This window comes from Onychomys torridus, chromosome 12 (assembly GCF_903995425.1).
Source record: "Onychomys torridus chromosome 12, mOncTor1.1, whole genome shotgun sequence".
Lineage (NCBI taxonomy): Eukaryota > Metazoa > Chordata > Mammalia > Rodentia > Cricetidae > Onychomys > Onychomys torridus.
In genome coordinates this window covers 37,635,845-37,660,619 of record NC_050454.1, presented here as the reverse complement: position 1 = coordinate 37,660,619, position 24,775 = coordinate 37,635,845, and the positions used below count along the sequence as shown (strand labels likewise).

Genomic DNA, 24,775 nt, shown 5'->3' with positions numbered 1-24,775 from the left:
TTGTTGCTCTTTAGAAGTAAGTTCCCTAATCTACCCATTCATCCTATTATATCTATATCATATTCCCCTTTCTTCTTTAGAAAGAGATCTCATTTATAATCAACCTGCTTTAAAGAAAAATATTGGTTTTTCTCTGTCCCACACCAGAGGGCTCTTCTCATTTGGGACACAAGAATCTCTTAACCTTTTCTTTTAGCAATATGTCTGGGTTTAGAGAAGGAGTGAGCCAATTTCATCTCCAAAGCCAGCTTGATAATTTTGGGAAATTGGGCGTTGTTTCTCTTACTACTTCCTGCTGGAGGGGGGCGCTGTATCTTATGGGGATACAAAGAAAATTTTAGGATTATGGAGTAGTCCATCAGGGTAAACCTCTGAGCCAGTTGCCTTGAAACCATTCTGGATGTTGGATCATCTGGGCCATGGTGTCATCGGAGACCTTTCAGGTGGTCTTGGCTGATCAAACCTGATGTATCTTAATCTGGAACAAATCCACAGCCTCTGGCTTTCTGTGGAAACAAAAGCAGAGACTTCTTTCCAAAGCAACATATCCTTATATCCAAATTTTGAAGACAAGGTACCTTTAAAATTTACATTTTTGTTTAACTCAACAGCTTTTATGATCAAATCTTTTTCTGTAGTTAAAAGTCCCAAAGACAACATAAACCAGATTCTCTGTGTAATATCCATCTTTGTAAGACTGAAATGCCACTGTGGCTGCTGGCTCCGCCCACCTCAGCTTCCCAACATGGCAGTGGTACAGTTTACCGCCAGCTCTGTGTCTGGAGCCATGTGTACCATCAACTATCAGAAGCAGTTTTATTAAAGCAGCGCATAGCCCAGAAATCTTTTTTTTTTTTTTTTTTTAAACTAGCAAAGGCTAAATCTACCACGCAGCAGAGTAAAGTGCTGCTTGTAGACTCCTCATTCCCGCCACACTGCAGGTCAGACGCACATGCCAGGAACCCGCCATAGTAGCTCAAACCGGCAGGCTGCCGCTAACTTGAGGGAGACAACTAGGAAGCTGTTTTTAGCTCCGTCTTAGAATCTTTTTTGTCAGGTTTTAGGTGGAAACTCTTGCCCCACGTTGGGCGCCATTTGTAGTTAGAGTTTTCCTGCCTAGCCCAGTCAGGACAAATCTCTCTTACCCGCCAGTCCCACAGTCGCTCAGACCCAACCAAGAAAGCATACAGAAACTTATATTGTTTATAAACTGTATGGCCGTGGCAGGCTGCTTGTTATCTACCTTTTTTATCTTAAATTAACCCATTTCTGTTAGTCTATACTTTGCCACATGGCTTGTGGCTTACCAGTGTCTTCACATGTTGCTTTTCATGGCGGCGGTAGGCGGTGTCTCTCCAGCCTTCTACTTCCCAGAATTCTCTACTCTCTTGTCCCGCCTATACTTCCTGCCTGGCCACTGGCCAATCACAACTTTATTTACACAGAGCGATATCCACAACACTCTGGCCTCTCCAACATCTTGGGTTCTCCATGGCAACCCAGACTTCACCTTTATAGCTTCATCCATGGCCTCTCAAGGCCTCCATGAAGAGATGCCGTGACATGTGGCTGGCCTCACAGGCTGTGCTTAGTTGAGGAGGAAGTTTCCATAACTTTTACCTCTAAAGCCAGAGCCACATGGCAGAAACTGCCAAGTTCTGCTGCTTGATGGGGCTGGAACATGGCCCCCTCTCTCAAATATACCTTTACCCACTTTCCATTTTCAATGATTTCCTTCACTTCCTAAGTTTGGCCATCCTGGAATGCTCTACAAACAAGGTTGGCCTAAAACTCAAAGATCTGCCTGTCTCTACCTCCAGAGTGCTGGGATTAAAGGAGGCATGAGTTACCACATCCAGCCCTAAACTTTAATTCATTTTCACAAGTTGGAAGCTTAATTGCATGGGATATTTCCTTGAGGTCACCACTCCTTTTATTCCTCTAGCATCAGGCTTTAACCTGTTTATCTCATTAAACACACCATTTATCTCAAATCTACTTCCTGACGTACATCCTCAAATTGTACATTTGTAACTTTCCTTTCTCAGCTTGCCCATTTTCATTATAGGCCTTTGAAAAAAAATGAACATTCATGACTCCATGACAGAGTCAGTACTAGCCTGTTTTGAAATTTCTGCCAACACAATTATCCAAAACTCTTCAATTCAGCCTCAGGCAAACTTTTCAGACAAGGGCAAAAAGCAGCCACATTCTTCTCCAAAATATCATAAGAATGTTCTCTAGGCCTCAGGTTAATATTCTTATCCTCTGAAACCTCTTGAACCAGGCAGGCCCCTACTGTTAAGTCAACCTCAGCACCACTGTCTTCCATGCTCCTACAAGGATGGCCCATTAAGCCCCACTAGAGCATTCCATTGCTTTACTTATCCAAACTCCCAAAATCCACATTCCTCTAAACAAAAGTATAGTTTCTTATACTGTTTATTGTTCTCAAAGGGCTTTCTGCTCAATGCTATTGTTTCCATCCCAGCACCATCACACCTTTATTCCTCCATTCCATGGAGATGCCAGAATGTGTTGTGTGTCTCTAATGTGGCATTTTCTTTCTCTCAATCATCTTTCTTAATTACTGATTTGATATTAAAATATTTCCACATTTTATGATACTCCTCCCTCTATGGAATAAGTCATATAAATCCTTTCTCTTGAAATTCTATATAGATTTGATTTTTACTTTCTAATGAGTGGTATGGAAAGGAAATAGACAACTTCCATTAGTGAAACCAAGCATCCTTGCTTGTTATCAAACTAGCTAAGCTATGAACAACAGTAGTAAGTCATGTTGACACAAGTACCCTTAAGGGAATAAGCATACTTAAAATTCTGTGATATTCTATTCCAAAAAGATAAATCTAATGATGGAAAAAATATGAGAAAGACCCAAATAAGAATGATATAAGATGTATGGACAGAACTCTTTCTCAAGTGTCAAGATCATCTATGACAAGGACAGTCTAAAGCCCTGCCACATTGCATAGGAAATTAAGCAGAGCTGACAACTAAAAGGCAAGTTGACTTCTTAAACTGAATCATGGGTAGAAATATGACATTAATGGAAAATGCATTAAAATTCACAATGGAGTCTACAGATAGTAGTATTGTATTAATGTAAATATCTTAATAATAATAAAATATGATAACATAAAGATGCTCACTTTAGGGAGTTTGGGTGAAGTGTACGTCAAACTCTGTATTATCAGTTTGTTTCCTTCACAATCTAATGCTATTAATAACAATGTTAGCATGCATGGGGGAAAGGCTAGGAGGCTTCAGCCCTATACAAAGAAACCACAAGCAACTGTGAAGTGCTGAGAATGTGGGAAATAGTTTTACCCAGATAAGACCACAACATTTGGTTACCATTACATCATGGTTATTCCTAAAAACATACATGCAAGTAATGTTATACAGACTAAGAAGGTTGGGTTTATGTATTTAGGAATGCATATGTGTGTTGAATATGCATTTATATACCTATACAAATATGTGTACCTATGCATATAGATACATATATGCATAAAGACATGTGTGTGTGTGTAAAATAACAACTAAGGAAAAAAGAGGCCACAAATTTGAAGCTTAAAACTTCCAGTTTATGTATCTTCTAATCTAATATAAGCTGAGAAAGTGAGTAAAAAAATCTAAACATTTATATGATTTATATAATATTAATAATTTCATGATATTAATAAAAATATTCTGAAGGAAGGCAACTAACCTTATATAGTAGGTTTTCTCTTTTACTGTACTTGCTTTACACAAAGGGGAAAGAAGAGGAGGAAACATTTCTGAAAAAACATTAATGCCTAGAAAATTTAGATTTGAACATTCTGGAAAAATAACAGAATTTCTTCCATTAGCTAAATAAAATTAATTAAAGAAGAATATTGCACATTAAACCATTCGATTTGGGGATAATATTAGTTTACTGAACTTGAAATTACGGTACTAAAGAAAAATTTCATGAGCATAGTGAAAGGATAGAACAGTTCATTTTTTTTGTTATATAGTGCAGATGAATAGTTGACAAATCATTTTGGAACTGTATTTGTATGCTGTTTAATAAATACAGTCTAATGATTTGAAAATTAACACTTTACATAAGCCATATTTTCAGTTTAGTGTATTTCATATGAATAAAATTATTTTGATGTGTTAAAAATTAATGTGCTGTAGATGCTGAAGATTTTTTAAAAATATTATAAATTTTCATAACTTTCTTAACAGCATTTAAAACCTCCTTATTTCTCAGGCTGTAAATAAAAGGGTTTAACAAAGGAATTATTATTGTATAAAATACAGCCACTGGTATATCTTTATTACCATCTTCTGATGGCCCAATATACATGAGAAGGCAGATGTAGAATATTGACACAGAAAGAAAGTGGGATGCACATGTAGAAAATGCTTTTCCTCTCCCATCCTTTGATTTCATCTTGAAAATAGTGAGTAGAATGCAGAAATAAGAGACCAAGATAGTGGTAATGGTAAAGACTTGAATTGGCATTGAAAAAATATATATCATTAGTTCATTGATAAAAGGGTCTGTACAGGAGAGCCTATAGAGTGGAAGAATGTCACAGAAGAAGTGATCAATATGATTTGATTTGCAGAAATTTAATCTTAACAAACAGCCTGTCTGAATCATGGAATGCAAGTTGCTGGCTATGAAGATGGCTATACTCATCTGAATGGAGAGCTTCTTGGACATCATGGTGTGGTACTGCAGTGGGTTGCATATGGCCACATAGCGGTCATAGGCCATTGCTGCCAGAAGAAAGCAGTCTGCAGTTTCAGCAAAACAGAGAAAATAGAACTGTACCAAGCATTCACAGAGAGAAATCCTTCTGTCCAAAGAAAAGAAGTTCTCTAGCATTTTGGGAGTGATGGTGCAGGAGCAGCAGGAATCCATGAGAGCCAGGTTGCCCAGAAAGATGTACATGGGTGTGTGAAGACGGCGTTCCATGTAGATCAAGACAACCAGCCCTAGATTTCCCACCATGGTGACCAGATAGATGGCAGAGAACAGCAGGAACAGGAGGATCTTCAGGTCTGGGTGATCTGAGAATCCAAGCAGGATGAACTCTGTTGTCAAAGAGTGATTTCCCTTCATCATTACTGACCTATGCTGAGACAAAATTATAAAATAATTCAACGGCAATTACAAGCAGAATGCATCTAATTACCCAGCTCTAATTACAATATCAATGTAGAAGAACTTATCACACCATCCTCTCCTGTCTCCTGAAGATCAGAATGCCTAGCTTAGGTCATTGTGCAAAATAGTGCACAAGCAGCTGTCCTGAAATGTCTGTGGAACTCTTAGAGTAAAATCTTCTGCTGCACAAGCTAGCCTGTACCCAAGAACAGATTCGTGGTCTGTCAATTGTCATTTCCCATCTTGAAAGTTCTTTTAAGATTATTCTCCAGGCCAAATCATTCTAAATATTGTGTTATGGGATCCAAAAAAATGATGAAAAATGAATTATCTCTTGATTCAGGATGGTTTGGAATAAATGAATTTCTCCAGCTTGCATTTTCCCACATTAAGTAACATCTGGATATTTTCAAAAGAATTTCTTAATTCTTTAAGGTAGTGTAAGGATATATGGCATAATTGCATCATGTCTTTTACTTACAAATCACTTTTATACTCATTTTAACATAGTCTAGTTCCTGCTCATCTCATCTGTCAGGCTTTCAAAGGGGTTACTATTAATTATCTGAGTATCCTAACAGTTGGTCTAGTTTTAAGACTCTTAGAAGTATAGTTAACATGAGACTCTGTGGCAAAGTGTCTACTCACAGATAAATATCGCCCATTCTAAATACCCAATTCATATAACTCCATTCATTCAGAATAAACCAATATCTTCATTTTTTGTTAGATGTATTAGAGGGTTTCCACCTAGCGGATTATTTAAATCTATGAAGTCATTTGTTTCTAATCTACTGTATTTTAGATTTCAATAATCACTCTGATTTATTGTATACTGTCACAGTATGACCAGTATAACATTGCAGTGTTTCCAGTGCAGAAACAGAATAGGATTCAAAGAATGATGCAATTATCTTTTTCCATCAAAAAATAAATGTCTCTGGGCTTAGCACACTCTACATAGAACATTTTGGAGAAGATCATACTGTAGTTTTTCTGTATGCATCTTACTTATTTTATTTTTAAAGTTGCTTAATATTAATTAACTCACAAATAAAGCCATCACACAAATGGTTTAAGGACATTCAAACCCTTCCTGAGACCCAGACTCTATACATGTCATTGACCTATACACTTAAAATAATAACAGTGAAGCAATGGTGATTTACTTAGGATTTTAAACTTTCCCAACTGAATTTTTTTTTAAAAGGAACACATTGTAATTAGCATTTAAACGACCTTTCTTCTAAACTGAACTTAACATACTAATTTTGCTCCTCAATCACACAAAATATGATTAATTTTCTATCATTTTATACTAAAAGATATAATCAAATGAATAAATTAAGACATTTAAATTTCAGATCTATATCATTTTGTGATATCCCTTTGACTTAAAGGATTTTGAAAAGATATTTAAAGAACTGTGAAAGACCTATCTTTTATTCTTTTACCACAACACAACAGGGAAATCTACTGGAAATATTTAGGTGTAGTTTTCAAAAGTTATTTTTATTTAGAAGGTCTAATAGAATACAACAAGTGAAAACTCATTTTCCCTTCTCCAGTAAAAAATATAATTATTCCCCTGAATCAGAAATCTATTTTACTACACATCCTCAAATTATTTTACAGAGTCATTAATAACTTACCTGGATATTTGCTTATAATTTGTACTATGTTTGAAGTCAGATCAACTGGATAACACATTTAATGTCTCATAATATCTTGCCAGGATATGTTCAATTTAGACACATGAAAATTAAGTAGATAAACTCTAAAAACAATAAAAAACATTGAAGTGCTTTGGACATCTAGATTTCTCCATGTTTGTAAGTAAATTAAAATCCACCCTCATATTTTGAGTTTATGGACATACATTTTATATGAATGGCTTCCTATATAATGTTTCTTAGTTATAGGGTATTCAGAATAAATATATGGTCTTTAAAACATTGGGGGATAAATTTTGAACATCTAGGACACCTTCTCTCCACATGTGTCAGTGACATTAATTAGCTGGCTTCAGGGCAGGATAACGTTCTGTTGATTCTACAGGGATTTCATTGGCTTGAATTTGGGCATTTCTGTAGAGACTCCTTATTGGAGAGCCTGATTCCAAATCTCCAGTGAATCAAACAGCATTAATTGAAGATGGACTGAAGATAAATGCAGGAGCTCTTGAAGGTAAATCAAACACCTTATTACTAGAGTTAACCTATAAATGTTCATGGTTTGTTCTATGCTTGATTATAACATCCTCTCTTATTTTACCTAGTTGAGAATTGTAATGGATGCAAAATACTATCTGTATGAATCACATGAAATAACAAACAGATTTAGAGATATTGGGATGTGTGGATAAAATCTAGTTCAATCTACCAAAATCACATTTATTCTTCTCACTACCTACAATGAGTCTGACCACATCCTACAGATTATTTTCTGAAACATCTGTGACATGGTATTCTTTGGGACACTTGTGTCAGAAGATAACCAGAGTTCATTTTCAGGTAGTGAAAGAAAAGACCATGGTTCCTCTCAGTCTCTAGAGGGTAAAACTACATATCTAATTCTTTACAGACAAACCTATATTACATATTAAAAATGGAACTATATCACCTGTTGAGTGAAAGAGGCTAGACATAGAATGACAAGGACTGCTAAATCTCTTGTGGAAAATCCAAAGTTGACATCACAGAAGTGAGAACAGAATGGTAGTTCCCAGAAGCTGGTAGGATAGGAGTTTGGCATAGGTGGGGAAAGTTAGATCAATGGGTAATGAGTTACAATCAGATGAGATCAAGCAGCTCTATTGTGCTATTGCAGATTAGGGTAGGTCCATACAGATAACAAAAATGTACTCTAAGATTCAGAATGGGGAAGGGGATCTGAATTTTTTTATTATATTTGTGTTTTAATTTTACACATCAGCCATGGGTTCCCCTGTCCTCCTCCCTCCCCACCCCACTCCATCCCCTCCCCTCCATTCCCATCTCCTCCAGGGCCAAGACTCCCCTGGGGATCCTTTTTAACCTGGTGGATTCAATACAGGCAGGTCCAGTCCCCTCCTTCCAGGCTGAGCAAAGTGTCCCTGTGTAAGCCCAAGGTTCCAGACAGCCAGTTCATGCACTAAGGACAGGTCCAGGTCCCACTGCCAGGATGCCTCCCAAATAGTTCAAGCTATTTAATTGTCTCACTTATCCAGAGGGCCTGATCCAGCTGGGGGCTCCACAGCCTTTGGTTAATGATTCATATGCTTCCATTCATTTGATTATTTGTCTCTGTTCCTCTCCAATCTTGGTCTCAACAATTCACACTCTTACAGTCCCTCCTCTTTCTCGACAATTGGACTCCTGGAGCTCTACCTCGGCCTGGCTGAAGATCTCTGCATCCACTTCCATCAGTGATTGGATGAGAGTTCCAGCATGACCGTTAGGGTGTTTGGCCATCTGATCACCAGACTAGGTCAGATCAGGCTTCCTCTCGACCATTGCCAGCAGTCTACAGCGGATGTATCATTGTGGATTTCTGGGGACCTCTCCAGCACTCTGCGGATTCCTGTTCTCATGTGGTCTTCATTTATCATGGTCTGTTATTCCTCATTCTCCCTTTGTGTTCTTGATCCAGCTGGGATCTCCTGCTCACCTAAGCTTTCTTTCCCTCAAACCTTGCCCTTCATTCCTCCCACTCTCGTCTAGGTTGTTCATATAGATCTCATCCATTTCTCTGTCATTGGGTGATACCTGTGTCTTTCCTAGGGTCCTGTTTTCTAGGTACCCTCCCTGGAGTTGTGTAGCAGTTTAGTCATCTTTGTTTTACATCTAGTATCCTACTATGAGTGAGTACATACCATGTTTGTCCTTCTGGGTCTGTGTTACCTCACTCAGGATGATTTTTTCTAGATCCATCCATTTGCCTGCAAACCTCATGATGTCATTGTTTTTCTCCGCTGAGCAGTACTTCATTGTGTATATGTACCATATTTTCTTTATCCATTCTTCAGTTGAAGGGCATCTAGATTGTTTCCAGATTCTGGCAATTTGTAAACCTTGTAAATTTTTTTGAGACATGTTCTCACTATATTGCCCGGTCTAACCTCCACCATCACCTCCCTAAGCTCTTACATTGTAGATATATACCAGCAAGCCTAGTCCTCAGGCTGATATATTTACTGATTAAGAAAAAAAGGCTTTTGTCACTAATAAACTCTATGTTTTGATTAAATCCAATACCATTGCCTTCCCCACAATCTCTTTACTATCCACATACACTACCACTCTACCACTTTTCCCTCCGCAATTCATATTCATTCATTCATTTTCTATCTGTCTATCTATATCTATCTATCTATCTATCTATCTATCTATCTATCTATCTATCTATCTATCTATCTTGAACACTGAGTCCACTCACTATTGCCTATATGTGGACAAATGTTGTACCATGTGTTAGAGCATGGGTAGCTTTTACAATGGTGCATCTGTGGAGAAAACTTACCGTCCCTCCTCCATCAGCTATCAATTGCCAATACCTTCTCAGGTAAATAACCCCTCCACCATCCATGTTGGCCCCCTGGCTGGCATGATCTTCTGGAGGTCTTGAGATATGCAATCATAGTTACTATGAGGTCATGTGCAATGGTCCTGTCATGCCCAACAAATATTGTTTCATTGCAGAAGCCCATAACTCCTGGTTCTTAGAACCTTTTCACTTCTTCTTCCATGATGATCCTTGAGCCTTAGGGCTAAAGAGTGTGATATAGGTGTCCCATTAAAAATAAAGACTATTCTCTTATTCTTCTACATGTTGACCACTTGTGGATTTCGAGTGTTAATCACCATCTACTATTAAAAAAATGGACTCTGCTGAGGGTTGAGACATGCACTAATTTATAGGCATAGGTTTAACCTATAGGTTTAGACTTATTGCTGTGTATACTTAGTAGAATAATGGTATTGATTTCTTCCCCAGGGCCTATGACCTCGCCAGTTTGGGTACAGGTAACAGTATGAGGAATGAATTCTGTTTCACAGAAAGGGCTTTAAATTCCATCAGAAAGTAGTTATCCTCATAACAGTCATGCCATGATTACATGAGAGGGCAGATTTTGCCAGGTCCGTTGTTATTGTAGATTGTGGAGGTCACAGCTGGGTGAGATTATCATTTTTTTCCCTGGTAGCATAAGTAAAACCTTCCAGCAATATAAAGACAAGTCTGTAGGATTGAAGCTTCCAACTTGGTATCCACTTTATTTCTCCATCTCCAAGGACCCTAGTATATATCTTGATTATAGACACCACTATCCTGTCCTGAAAGATATCCAAGAGCAATGGCAAAAGCTTATAGTATTTAGGAGATTCTACGTGTCCTTACTGTCAAACAACTTGAAAAGAAATACACAATACATTTAATTTGATGGTGTCTGGTGTCCAAGAGGGGCTTTGGTTCCACACATGCATGACACACAACTATACAGTGTCAGAATATGCTTCAAGAATGGATTTACATGACAAGGATTCTTAGTGCCTATGAGAAAAGCCCAAGAAAACAAGACAAGAGTGTTGTGATCTCAGTTTGTTCAGAACATGGAATTGTTTTTGGAATGTGTTTTCATGATCCTTCCAGGTGTAGCATATAAAAGTAAGTTTACTTCATTACAACTCAGGTGGCTATTGTTATTTTTTTATATGCCTCTATGGAAAAACATGGTTCTTGCCATATTGTTTGCCCTTATGACTGTACACCTTGCTCATGTGACTCCCCTTAACCCTCAGAGTATCAATTGTCTGATGCTCTGAATAATGTTGGCTACTGCATGAGAGTTTAGTCTACTTTATTTATCGGCTCCATTCTCCCAGGTCCCACAGCCTCAAGAATGGTAAACAATACAGTAAATCCATTTAAGACCTTTTTACATTTGGATATATAAATATCTTCAGAAGCTTATTTATTAGTAGGTTTCCATATAGCATTTTCAAAAGTCTTTACTGTTAGTGATACACTCCTTCCTCTATCCTACTTCCTATCTTCCACCCCAACCACGCTTGTTCCGTATTTCCTCTTTCTACTTCATACAATCGAAACTCTATACCCCTTCCCTTTAAATACAATTCCCAGTCCTCCTTACTTGTTTGCTGACTTCTATGGGCACTCAAATTTAAATATATACTACCAAAGAGTAAAATCTAGAATCCACATATTGAGAGAACATATGACACATGGATTAATGGATATGGTTTGCCTCACTTGGTATGGTTATTTCTCGCTCCATCAGTTTACCTATAGTTTTCATAATTCATTTATAATTAATCAATATTCTATTGTGGTTAGGTATCTATTCTTAAGTAGATAGACATCTAGGTTGATTCAGTTTTCCTGGTTCTTGTGAATAAAGCTTCAATCTACATTAATGAGCAAGTGTCTATATAATAGGAACACTAAACACCAAGAAAAAAATAACTCAGTTAAAGATTGGTGCATAAAACTAAAAAGAAATTTCTCAAAAAACAGAAATACAATCTTGGTCTCAACAAAAAAGCACAGGGACAAATAACCAAACAAATGGAAGCACATGAATTATGAACCAAAGGCTGTGGAGCCCCCAGCTGGATCAGGCCCTCTGGATAAGTGAGACAATTAAATAGCTTGAACTATTTGGGAGGCACCCAGACAGTGGGACCAGGACCTGTCCTTAGTGCATGAGCTGGCTGTTTGGAACCTTGGGCTTACACAGGGACACTTTGCTCAGCCTGGAAGGAGGGGACTAGACCTGCCTGTACTGAATTCACCAGGTTTAAATGAATCCCCAGGGGAGTCTTGGCCCTGGAGGAGATGGGAATGGAGGGGAGGGGATGCAGGAAATGTGGGGCTGGGGGAGGGAGGGGAAAGGACAGGGAAACCCATGGCTGATGTGTAAAATTAAAACACAAATATAATAATAAAAAAATTAATACTACTTTGAGTTTCCTTTTACCCCTAGTCAAATGGCAAAGATCAAAACAACATATGGCAACTAATGCTAGCATGAATGTGGGGAAATAAACTTATTCACTGTTCTTAGGAGTGCAAACAGGTACAGCTACTAGGGAAGCCAATGTCTAGGTGCCCCGAGTGCCAGAAGTAAATCTATTATATGATCCATCTGTACCACTCCTGGTATAGTTCCAAGGGACTCTATATCTTACAAGTGATATACAACTTAAATTTTTATTTTTGATCAAATATAAATGTTAGCTTATTAAATTTTGTCATTTAGATAAATATATAAGATAATGAGATGAATATTGGATATGAAGTTGACATTTAATGTACTGTTCTGTTGATTTTGATCCATTTCAGGGACATGATTGTACTAATATATTTATATGTTGTCCTATAAAATTAATTGTATTTCACTTTCATAGGTGGGGAAGCTAAAACATGTACAAGTGAAATAACCATCTCAAATCTCACAGATAAGTCTGTTATTCTAGTTAGGATATTCCGCTATATGTAATAAATCTCTTACAACTTGCAGTATCTTGCCTGAGAAAGCTATTTGCAATCTACAATAAACAACGATTCAACCTCTTTTTAAGTTAGATGGATAACAAGCTGCCTTGCTCTCATTAGCAATAACTTTGTAAACTATACGACAACTTCTCTAACAACCACTTCAAAGTCACTAAAGCCTTGACTAATAGCTATCAGGTTACTGAGTTCTGTCCTTTCCAACCTGTGATCAGAGAGTGATAAATAAGCATGCCTAACCAATCATATTGGGTGTCTCACTTCAAGTTTGTTTATACTTCTCAAAGGCAATAGTCTCCACCTGGAGCATATCTGATCCTACCCTTGTCCCACTCTAAATCTTTAATCTCCCTGTCTATCTTTGATTTCTGCTGAATGCATCAAATTGTCATGGATTTCCTTGCTCTAGTACAACAGTAAACAAATTGTTCAGTCAGTAGGATGGCCCAATGGGCTAAGGTACTTGTTGCCAAAGCTGAAATCCCCCAAACACACAAAGCAGTAAATTATGATATTCTCTACTGCTTTATTCCAAATAAACTTTCCTTTCTACTTAAAAATATGTGAGAGCTTTTATATCAGTTTCTTGAAGAATAGGACAAGACCCTAAAAACAACTGCCCTAGAACTGTACAACCAATAGTACCTTTATTCCTGGAGGTTTTGCTGGTTGTAGTCCGTCCAGTTTTGAGACTCATTTTTCTACTAACTTAAGTGGGGTCTAATGGCCCTAATCTCCTCAGTTGCCAACATTCCTTTCATCATAGCTTCACTTCTGGGTCTTTTGTGGCTAAGTGATGCTGTTAAAACCTCCGGCCCTCTCTTTTGCTCCCAACTCTTGCTGTAAGTCTAATAGGAAGAAACCAGCTATATCCCTGTCACAGCCTGAATCGCAAGCTTTTTTCTCATTTCTTCAACTGTGGTAATTACTCTATCACCTTTAAACCAGCTTCTCACAGAATCTCAGTATTTGGACAAAATGTAGAGATGCTTGTATTAGTCACAGTTCGATGGCTATAACAACACTCGACAGAAGCAGGTTAAGGAAGGAATTGTTTTGGCTCACAGTTGGAAGGTGTGGTCTGTCATGGTAGGGAAGGCATGGTGACAGGAAAATGAGACAGCTCTTCACGTACAGGGAGTTCACAACTAAGAAGAGAGAGAGAAGAATGATGAACGTCCACTTACCTTTTCTCTTTTATCCAATCAAAGACCCAAGTCCATAGAGAGATCCACTTCTGAGTTGTTTAGATTTTTGCTTCAACATATAGATAGAATCATCTGAGAAGAGGGAGCTTTAGTTGAGAAAATGCCCCTATCACTTTGACCTGTAAGTAAGCTTGTGGGACATTTTCTTAGTTGTCTATTCTTGTGGGAGTGCCCATCCTGTTGTGGGTGGTGCCACCACTGGGCAGGTAGTCCTGGTTTAAACAAGAAAGAAAACTGTGCAAATCAGGAGATTAAATCAATAAGAAGCATTCATCCATGGCCTCTGTTGAACTCCTGTTGCCAGAATCCTGCCCTCACTTCCCACAGTGATGGATCAATATATGTAATGTTATATATAAACCCTTTTTACCACCTCCTGCTTTTGCTTATGGTGTTTTATCTTAGCAATGGCAACCTAACTAAAACAACATTGAAGATGGGTTTCCTGACCTCAATTACAAACCCTCTAGTAAAACACACCCATAGGTTTATATTAGATGACTCTAAATTCTGTTAAATATCTTAGCCTCACTGTTTGTCAATCTGACCTTCAAGCACAGAACTTGTGAATCACCACATTCCACCCCTAACCCATATAGGCTCACAATCTCTTAATGCAAAATTCAGTACTCCAACTTCAAATGTTCCCTTAGTCTTTAACAGTCCCAAGACTGTTTAAAAGTTCAAAGTTGAATACAGTCTCTTAACTGTAAACTTCTGTAAATCACACACACGCACACACACACACACACACACACACACACACACACACACACACACTAAGTTATATACTTTCAGTATACAATCGAATGGAATAAACATTTCCATTCCTGTAGTAAGGAAAGATCAGAACAAATACAGAAACACATTAGAGCAAACAGTAAATTCTTCAATTTTATGTCTTGAACCTAGAATTTATGATGGAATCATTTGAGCACCAGCCATAGGACAGACCCACCCATCCAGTTCTGCTGCCTATAGCACATGCACGTGATCTTTCTCTTTGTGTCTTGGTTAAAGGAATACCTCTTCTTCGGCCTTTTTATATAGTTTAGACTTTTAGGATACCATTAACATTGTGTATATTCAACTATACAATTAAGATGTTAAAAGTCCTGGTAGTAGGGTTTTAATTGGCTATCATGAATTATCTAATTGGGGTATTTTTCTATTGTATTTAGACTACATTAGCCTCTCTTTATATGTGTGTACGTACATTTTAAGAAGCTTTCTGTAGTAGTAGGTTTCCATATGACTTTTTCAACAGGCCATTTTTACTTATCCTTTCCTATATTCTCTTCTTCACCCTGCTCTCCTATCTCACACCCCATTTCCACCCTTTCTACTGATTTCCCTTAGACCCTTTGTCTTAGTCACTGTTCTATTTCTGTGAAGAGACACTATGACCAAGGCAATTATTAAGTGAAAATATTTAACCAGGGCCTTGACTACAATTTCAGAGGTTTTATACACTTACTATATAAAGAAACTTTAGTATCTCCATTGCAAGACTGACAAACACTTGAAGAGAAAATTCATGAAAAAAGTATGAGTATATCAAACAACAGCACAAATACATGGAACACATGGTAGGCATAATTAGTCATCAGGTATATGCAAATTAAATCTCAACAAGATCCCAGAGCTCATTTATTAAATGAATATATTTGGAAAGATTATTTCTACCAGAAGTAATGGTAAAGAACTCTTATAGTTGAAAGTTACTATTAAAGAAAATTAGGAGATAATTATGCAAAATTTAAGGGATCAGTAACATTTTTGGTTTGGTTAAGAACTACCTGCCTCCATCAGTTTGTTATTTGATTTTTCTGCAGTCTTCACAGTGACTCCCTGCTTTGTATATTCTATTTTTAACTCAATATTTCTTTATCATTTATAAAATTGTAAAAATACCAGGCAAACTATTGAGTCATCCAAAAAGTAATGCCCTTTGATTTCCCCCTTTCTGGTCAGTAGAATAAGGAAACAATGACAAAAACAAAATGAGGGCTGGATGGTGGTGGCGCACGCCTTTAGTCCCAGCACTCCGGAGGCAGAGCCAGGTGGATCTCTGTGAGTTTGAGGTCAGCCTGGTCTCTAAAGTGAGTTCCAGGAAAGGCACAAAGCTACACAGAGAAACCCTGTCTCCAAGAAACAACATCATCATCATCAACAACAACAACAACAACAACAAAATAAAACAATGCTGTTATGATGTGAGGATACATTCTATTATCCAAATATCAATTCTAAATGACAGAAAAGAAAGTTTAAGTACTTGTTCTCAATGGGCGTTTACTTATTTTTAATTTAATGTGTATGAGTGTTTTGCCTGCGTGTATTACTGTTCACCACATACATGCCTGATAGCCTCAGAGACCAAAAGAGGGCCTCAGGAACTATTGGGAGGCAATTGGGAGCCACCATGTGGATGTAGGGGACTGACCTGAGTACTCTAGAGCAGCAGGAAGTGCTCGTCACCACTAAATCATCTCTCCAGTCCCAAGAATGAGTACTCATAGACAAGTTCTCAGGTTAATTGATCAAAAGGAAAATCTGAACATGCGCCTGTTGTTTTTAGCCTTCTAGAGCCTTCCTTTGAGTTTGGAGAGTAAATAGTCTCTGACCACCCCTCTAACTCATGTGTAGTCTCAAATATGTATATGCTACCTCCTCGGCCACACATGCCTCCTCTCTGCTTCTCTCTCTACAGACAATTCACATTTCAATTTTTTGGTTTCTCCAGTGCTCATGGGTCTTTCATAACTTTTGTCTTTTGGTGATGAAAGACTTGTGGGCAACTGTTCAAAAGTGTTACTCTACTGTAAAGAACACTCCTGAGCCCACCTACAACTACTGAAGACAGGAGCTCAGGAAATTCAGAGGGTAGGCTTTCATGCTGGGGAACCATGGATGGAATCCACTGTAGCAGGAAGCTTAACGAGTCTTGTTAATAAAATCAAACCTGAGGCCAGTTATTGGGGTGAATGCTGGAAAATCAGAGAAGCAGAACAAGCCACAGCTACCTCATCTGGCCAACTTCTCAGCTGATCCTGTTTCCTCAGCCTGGAGGTGTCCTTATCTGAATGGGTCTCAGCTGAACTGCTGCTCTAAAGCCTAAATGCTTAACCAGCCAAATGCTTCTAGTTTCTGGCCTTCATGCTTTATATATCTTTCTACTTTCTGCTATCACTCCCTGGGATTAAAGGCTCACTTTCTGGGATTAAAGGCTCACTTTCTGGGATTAAAGGCGAGAGTCATCATGCCTGGCTGTTTCCAATGTGGCCTTGAACTCACAGAGATCCAGATGGATTTCTGTCTCTGTAAGGCTAGGATTAAAGGCATGAGTGCCACCATTTTCTAACCTCTGTATTTAGTGGCTGTCTGTTCTCTGACCCCACATAAATTTATTAGGGTGCACAATATTTTGGGGAACATGATACCACCACAGTCCATGTGCTAGTTTTTCTTTCTCCTTATTTACTCCCAGAATTTCTGATCAGATTTCAGCTTAGATTAAGGGAGGTTGACTTGTCTGTAGTTTGTATGATGAGAAGAACAGCTATGCTTTGGCTTGAACTTTAAGTAATTTAGAGATGTTGGCTCTCCTTAAGTCATGTTGGTTACCTCAAAAAACTATGAAACAGAAGTTTTCAGAGCAAGATATTATATCCATAAAGTTTCCCCATAATTAATTAGCATAAAACCAAATCATCCAGTCAACATATGATCTACAGAGATAGTTTTCCAAAGAATACTTACCATTCTTTTTGTTTGTTGTTTTTTGTTTGTTTTTTGAGACAGTGTTACTCTGTGAAGCTTTGCACCTTCCCTGGAACTCTCTCTGTAGCCCAGGCTGGCCTTGAACTCATGGAGATCTGCCTGCCTCTGACTCCCGAGTGCTGGGATTAAAGGCGTGTGCCACCACTGCCTGGCTAATACTTACCACTCTTAGCTAACACTATGGTGAGACTCCATCTTACTGTAGCTATAACAGTTATCACCAAGAAACCAAATGACCACCAAAGCTCATGAAGACATGGCAAAAAAGGAAAGCACTGGCTGGTGGTAATGCGCACCTGTGAAGCCACTGTAAAAATATACAGAGTTCCTCAAACAACTGAGAAAAACTGTGATTCAGCTGTACTGTGGTTGGGAGTATACACTAAGGAATTTGAATCACTGTGCCACAGAGATACTTGTACATATTTGTTTGTTGCTATACTTTTCACAATAGCCAGAAAATTATTCCAACCTATGTGTTAATCAACAAACAAATATGTGATGCTTATACACAATGAAATGTTTTTAGTCACAAAGAAAAATAAAACAGTGATAGTTGAATGAAAATGTGTAGAACTCGAAATCATTATGTCAAGTGAAATAAGACAGATCAGAAAGAAAAAATACTGTATTTATCTCTTATATACAGAACTTGACTTTAAATTTATCTATATACATATATGTGTGTATGTTTGTTTATGTGTCTTTGTAGGTCGTGAAAATAAATAGAGGTTATTACAAAGGAAGAAGAGATCTAAGGCAAGGTGGGAAGTAAGGGAAATAGAGCACATGTCACAAGAAGACTAAAGAAGAGAGGAACTAGAAGAAGGAATACCAGCTGGAAGAAAGAAAAGGAATTCTGGGGGCAGTGGGCAAGAGAATGCATATGAATAAAGTGAAATAACATCTTCATATGAGGACACCATGATGAAACATTGTAGGCAAACCTTAAAAATTTATTTAAATAAAAGTTTGCCTAACCTGTCAGAAATGTCAGGTGGGATGAAATGGGATGAAAAAATGGTTGCATACAATGCAGTTTCTATATCCAATGCTATATTTGGACATTATGAGTAGATATTCATAGTGTAAAAGTCTGAAGAGCCCAAATAGGATCATTTGGACTCCTCACGTGTCCGGTCCACAGTGCCCAGCACAGCAGCTGCGCTCTTGCCCTGGGGAATGCTTGAGCTCCCCATGGGAACTTTGGCTCTTCAATTCTCCTCCTTTTGGCAAAAGCAGAGGGTTACATCTGCTTGACTCATGTGTTAAAAGAAAAATTATATAAACATTTTCTGTTTATAGAACGAACACTCCACTATGAGCCACTGTGATAAGAACGGCTTCCTATGTTACTGCCTTCCTATAGGACTGTGTTTTTCTATGCTTTAGAAAGACCAACTTGGTCAAGATCTCTGAAACATCTTCCAGGATGTAGGTAAGAGAGAAATGATTTCTGTAATATTCATGCCTCCAAGAAGAGCTAAAAATGCTGTTAAATATATAGTAATTTTATATTTACCCTTTCAGATTATAGATCAGTGTAGAAAAAAGAGCAATAAAGGAGTGTATATTTTATTTTGTGATTAAATATTAATAAGTAAAATAGTTTAACCTGAATTCTTATGGTTTGAGATTTTTTATCAACTACTTAATCAACTATAACATTTAGTTATGATGAGATAAAATATTAAGTTGATCTTACATAGCAAACTGTTATGGCAATTCCAGTTTTTAAAAAGTGACTATTTTATTCATTTAGGAACATTTTCTAACTCCCCTATATTATCATCTTCATCTAATAATTTATTTGAAGAGTATATATACATATACAGAAAGAGAAAGAACAGTTCACATGTATCTATATACATGGAGATACATACATATATATTACATGTTTCATGAAGTTTCATACACTGATATATCTGTGTTTGTGTTTACTTTATACAAACATACACACCATATATAAATAGATGGGAAACATGTAGAGAACTTCATTCTGTGTCACTATTACCCTTTCCCATACTTAGGATTTAAATGCAAATTTATTTGAGAATTTCTAATTATTTTATTTGGCATTGCATGGACTAAAACATGAAGTTTTACCTTGAAAGGAAAAACAATGAAAATAAAATCAGAAATATTTCTAGATAAATTTAATGGTAATTAATGACATAAAAAATAAAGATGAAAATATGTAGAGAAATGTCCGGCAGAGATGAGATGCACATCGTCAACATGAAACTCGTAAAATCAATGCTTTACGCAAACAGATTCTCCAGCAAGTTGTATTTTGACTTGCAGGAAAAGGAAAATAAAAAATACTCAGGGTGGGCTAAGGAAGAACAGCAGTGAGAATCCAGATGTTCTGCTGGACCTCTGATGTCTGCCTCCCTTTCTTTCCCCCTCTCCCTCTGGCTGCTGTCTTCCCTAGTTTATGATGGGTCTCTCCTGTCCCCTTTCTCTTCCTCACCTTTGTTCTCATTTTACCCTCCAAAATATCCCTTTGCTGTCCTTCTCGATCTCTTGATACATTCCTCTTATCTCCTTGAGGAATTTGTCCTTTTACTTAAAACATGCATAAACATTCTACAGGTAAAATTTGCGATAACTTAGAAGCAGTAAACACATGGGGACTGTCTGCATTCTTCAACCACCCCCAAGTATCTTGCTTCACCTTGGGGTTCCTGCTGTCTTCTGTTCCTTTTATTCTCTGACACCCCATCTGTCACATATGAGGAACTGTTCTCAGGGAAGTTCCTAAGAGTTTCTTAATTCCAGCTCTCCAGTTCCCTTCACTTGTCCTACCACCATTTTAATTAACTATTGATGTTTTGCTTGATGTTGTCATTACTAGTGTCTGTCCCATTTTAAGCACCACAGCTCTCAGCTATAGAGTTGAACTCTTTTTTTTTTTTTTGCTGTTGTTTTATTTATTTTGATGCAGGTTCTTGCTCTGTGACCAAAGAATGAATCCCCTGCCTCAGACTCTTAAGCATTAGGGCTTACAAGAATGTGCTACCCTTTTGATCCTCATTGGTGCTAACTGCTTTTCGTGACCAAGAAAAAAAATGCATTATTAGGTGGAAATTTGGCACTGATGGAAATAAATGTAGGGGTATTTAAATATTATTAAGAAAAATCATCAATAACAGCAAGTAGCCAGATAGTCAGTAAATAGCTAGAATCAGAAGCCAGCATGCAGCTCACTGGTGCTGTAAGTGTAGCAGGTCCTAGTGAACTGTGTGTCAAAACAAGAGATGCACTGTGTGGCTGGAGTCAAGGTGGTGTTGCCTTTGATACTGAAACTACTCTTCATATCTGGGTGTCTCTCCCCCTTCCTAATCTAAACTGAATCTAGGAGGGTGAATTCACATTTAGGCCTAGTTCTGCTGTATGTTCTGTCAGAATGCAAAAGCCATTTTCAAACGCAATGGCTTCTACAGTGGTGGACAGCCTCTCTGCCTAGGTGGCAGGAAAGGGCTCAGATGCTTAGCAAAAACTGGAATCTACCTCTGTGATAACGTCTCTAACATCAGCATCTTGCATTGATTCCCTTGTCTCCATTTCCTTCTCTTGGTGTACTCTGCCACGCCAAGTCACACTTATGCTGTGGATATCGCTCTGTGTAAATAAAGTTCTGATTGGCTAGTGGTCAGGCAGGAAGTATAGGCGGGACAAGAGAGAAGAGAATTCTGGGATGTACCAGCCGCTGCCATGAAAAGCAACATGTAAAGACACTGGTAAGCCACAAGCCATGTGGCAAAGTATAGATTAATAGAAATGGGTTAATTTAAGATAGAAGAAGTAGATAACAAGTAGCCTGCCACGGCCATACAGTTTGTAAACAATGTTAGTTTCTGTGTGCTTTCTTGGTTGGGTCTGAGCGACTGTGGGACTGGCGGGTAAGAGAGATTTGTCCTGGCTCTGGGCCAGGCAGGAAAACTCCAACTACACACTTAACTCAGCGTTCGCTCCTTCCATTACTGTTATCACGATTCACCACTGCTCACTCCTCCTCAGTACTCGTCACCGGCATGCTCAGAAGATGTACTTCTCACAGCTTGGCTACCTCGTCCAGTCACCATTCTCAGTTTTAGATGGCCACGTGCACAGTCACCACATGATAACCCTGCTCATGACACAGGTGTCATGTGTCACTGTACACTCTAATTTACTCATTTTTAAAAGTTGATCTTGTCACTACTTTGTCATCCTCAAGGTCATATCACCTCACACACATCTGTATCACCTAAAGATGATTAGAATACAGACTTTAAACATCATTTTAAAATACTATGTCAGTTTCTGTGGAAATAAATCCCAAATTTCATGTAATGTTCCCAAGTAATTCAGATATATGATGTGGTTTACAAACCTCAGAACAACAACAATGGTTTTCTAACTAATATTTCCCTCTAGTTTCCCTTCCCAGGAACATATTTTCTCCACCACCACATATTTAATTTAAAAAATATTTTTAAATTTTTCTAATGCTATTCCCTATGGAAACATTTGAGTGAGTTAAAAAAGGTCAGTGTGTTCCAATTGTTTAACATCCTTGACATCCAGTGCCTGTAAGATGGACCAGAGGTTAAGAGCAGTACTGCTATTTTAGAAGACAGGAGATCAATTCATCTTGTGCAGCTTACAAGCTTATGAATGACTATAACTCCAGCTCCAAGGGATACTGCACTTCCTTCTGACCCCTTTGAGTACCTACATTCATACACACACACACACACACACACGCACACACACACACACACACACACACACACACACACACACACACATAACATAACTAAAAATATTTTATAGTCTTTAAAATTCCTTACCATAGTATTCAACTCATGCTTTTAAAAATTAAATTAATTTTGTTACATTAATCTAAATAATTTGTTTATTATATAATGGTAAATAAAACTTAAAGGGCCTTCTGATAAATGTTTGCCTTCCCTTCAAGTCCCCATCTCCAGTTTTCAATTTAAAAATTTCAGCAGATACTCTTTTACATTCACTACCTTTCATTTCAGAGCCATCCAGTGAGGAAATGGAGAAGGGGAACACAACACTCTTGACTGAGTTTGTCCTCACAGGACTCATTCACCAGCCATTGTGGAAAATCCCTCTGTTCCTGGTCTTCTTGGTGATCTATCTCATCACCATCATGGGCAATGTTGGTTTGATCACTCTCATTTGGAATGACCCTCATCTTCACATCCCCATGTACCTGTTCCTTGGAAGTTTAGCTTTGGTAGATGCATCTATATCTTCCATAGTGGTTCCAAAGATGCTGCTTAACATCTTTGCTAAGAGCAAGCTGATCTCTCTATCTGAGTGTATGCTACAATTTTTTTTGTTTAATATCAGTGCAACCACAGAATGTTTCCTCTTGGCAGCAATGGCCTATGATCGCTATGTAGCCATTTGCAAACCTTTACTTTATCCAGTAGTTATGACTAATGGTCTGTGTGTATGTCTGATTGTCTTGTCTTTTGTAGGAGGAATTATTCATGCTTTAATTCATGAAGGTTTTTTATTGAGATTAACCTTCTGTAATTCCAACATGATACATCACTTTTATTGTGACATTATATCACTGTTAAAGATTTCCTGTACTGACACATCTCTTAATTATTTAATTGTTTTTATTTTCTCTGGCTCAATTCAAGTTTTCACTATTTCAACTATCCTTGTCTCTTACACTATTATTCTATTTACAATCTTAAAAAAGAAATCTGATAAAGGCATAAAGAAAGCCTTCTCTACCTGTGGAGCCCATCTCTTATCTGTGTCTTTATACTACGGCCCTCTTCTCTTTATGTATGTGCACCCCGCATCTCCACAAGTAGATGATAAAGATATGATAGACTCTCTATTTTACACTGTCATAATCCCTGTGTTAAATCCAATTATTTACAGTTTCAGAAATAAGCAAGTCATAGATTCATTGGCAAAATTATTACAGAGAAATGTTTAGATTTCTTACAATCTGTTCTGTTTGGGTAAATAATCACAAAATAGTCAAGGTTCAATGTGACTATGTGTTCACTGTCCAAAGATTTTTGCTATTGTAATTCATCTAAAACTTTAATTAACAAAAGTATAAGTGCCTATAAAGTTCTTAAAATATATATGTGTGTGTGTGTGTGTATCCCTATATCAAGACCATAAGAGTACTTTCTAACATTGTTATTACATATGATAATAACTACAACAGAAAACAAATTAACCCAATGTTGAACTTTTTTTTCAGTGTGGCTATGTAAGTGTATTAACTTAAAAATAATATCATTTCTACAAAGCATAACTGAATGCTATTTCCTTGATACCAATACTACTGTGTAGTTTGGAGAAATATTACTTCCACCTGTTTGAAGGAAAAGGTTTTTATTTCACTGAACACGAACTTATCTACGGTATATGGCTAGCCATCAACATATCTTTATTTCACTTCTTAGAGAAGCTCGACTTAAAAATTACAAGAGAAATCATCAGAAAAGAGAGTACAATGAGATACTTATTATTTAGTGGGAACAACTGTTAAGGTGGTCCTTTGAGCTCAGATGTTTGCATGAATGAATGGAGGCTACTACTTCTGTAGTCCAGGGTGCCTTCAAAGGCCTTTTCCAGTGCTGCCTTATATTGTCTGATGGTCTTGATCTCGAGACCTTATGTAGTTCAAAAGCCAACAGTAGACTGGACAAGTTGAGAGAAACGTGCAGCAGAGAGTGTAGAATGGGGGTGGGGTGAAGAGTGTCCATTGTATTTACTTTAGGTAAAATGGAACTATTAAGCTGAAGCATCCAGTAACACACAATTACTGGAATATCTATTTGAAAGAAGGCAGCTTCAAGTGCATATTATCAATGATTAAATAATGGTTACACATTATGGTCCCATAGAACAAAGTGGATTTGGGGGTGGGGGAGATGTGAAAATGAGAACACACATAAGTGAGTGTACAGGTGTGTGTGTGTGTGTGTGTGTGTGTGTGTGTGTGTGTGTGTATTTGTAACAATTTTCCTGTTTGCCTTCACACATTCTATGTCTTCATGCATCTTGAGGTAGCCATCCATCTACAGTTCCA

General features: G+C 37.7%; 2 protein-coding genes across 2 annotated transcripts; one reads left to right on the top strand and one right to left on the bottom strand.

Moving 5' to 3' along the window:
* Positions 1–4,183: 4,183 nt before the first annotated feature.
* On the bottom strand, positions 4,184–5,137 carry LOC118594288 (olfactory receptor 181). The gene has a single exon (XM_036204133.1). It carries the CDS (start codon positions 5,135–5,137, stop codon positions 4,184–4,186), a length of 954 nt encoding a protein of 317 aa, XP_036060026.1.
* A 17,592-nt stretch (positions 5,138–22,729) lies between these two features.
* LOC118594098 (olfactory receptor 187) lies at positions 22,730–23,685 on the top strand. Its single transcript, XM_036203896.1, has one exon. It carries the CDS (start codon positions 22,736–22,738, stop codon positions 23,663–23,665), a length of 930 nt encoding a protein of 309 aa, XP_036059789.1. The 5' UTR covers positions 22,730–22,735; the 3' UTR covers positions 23,666–23,685.
* Positions 23,686–24,775: the final 1,090 nt, after the last annotated feature.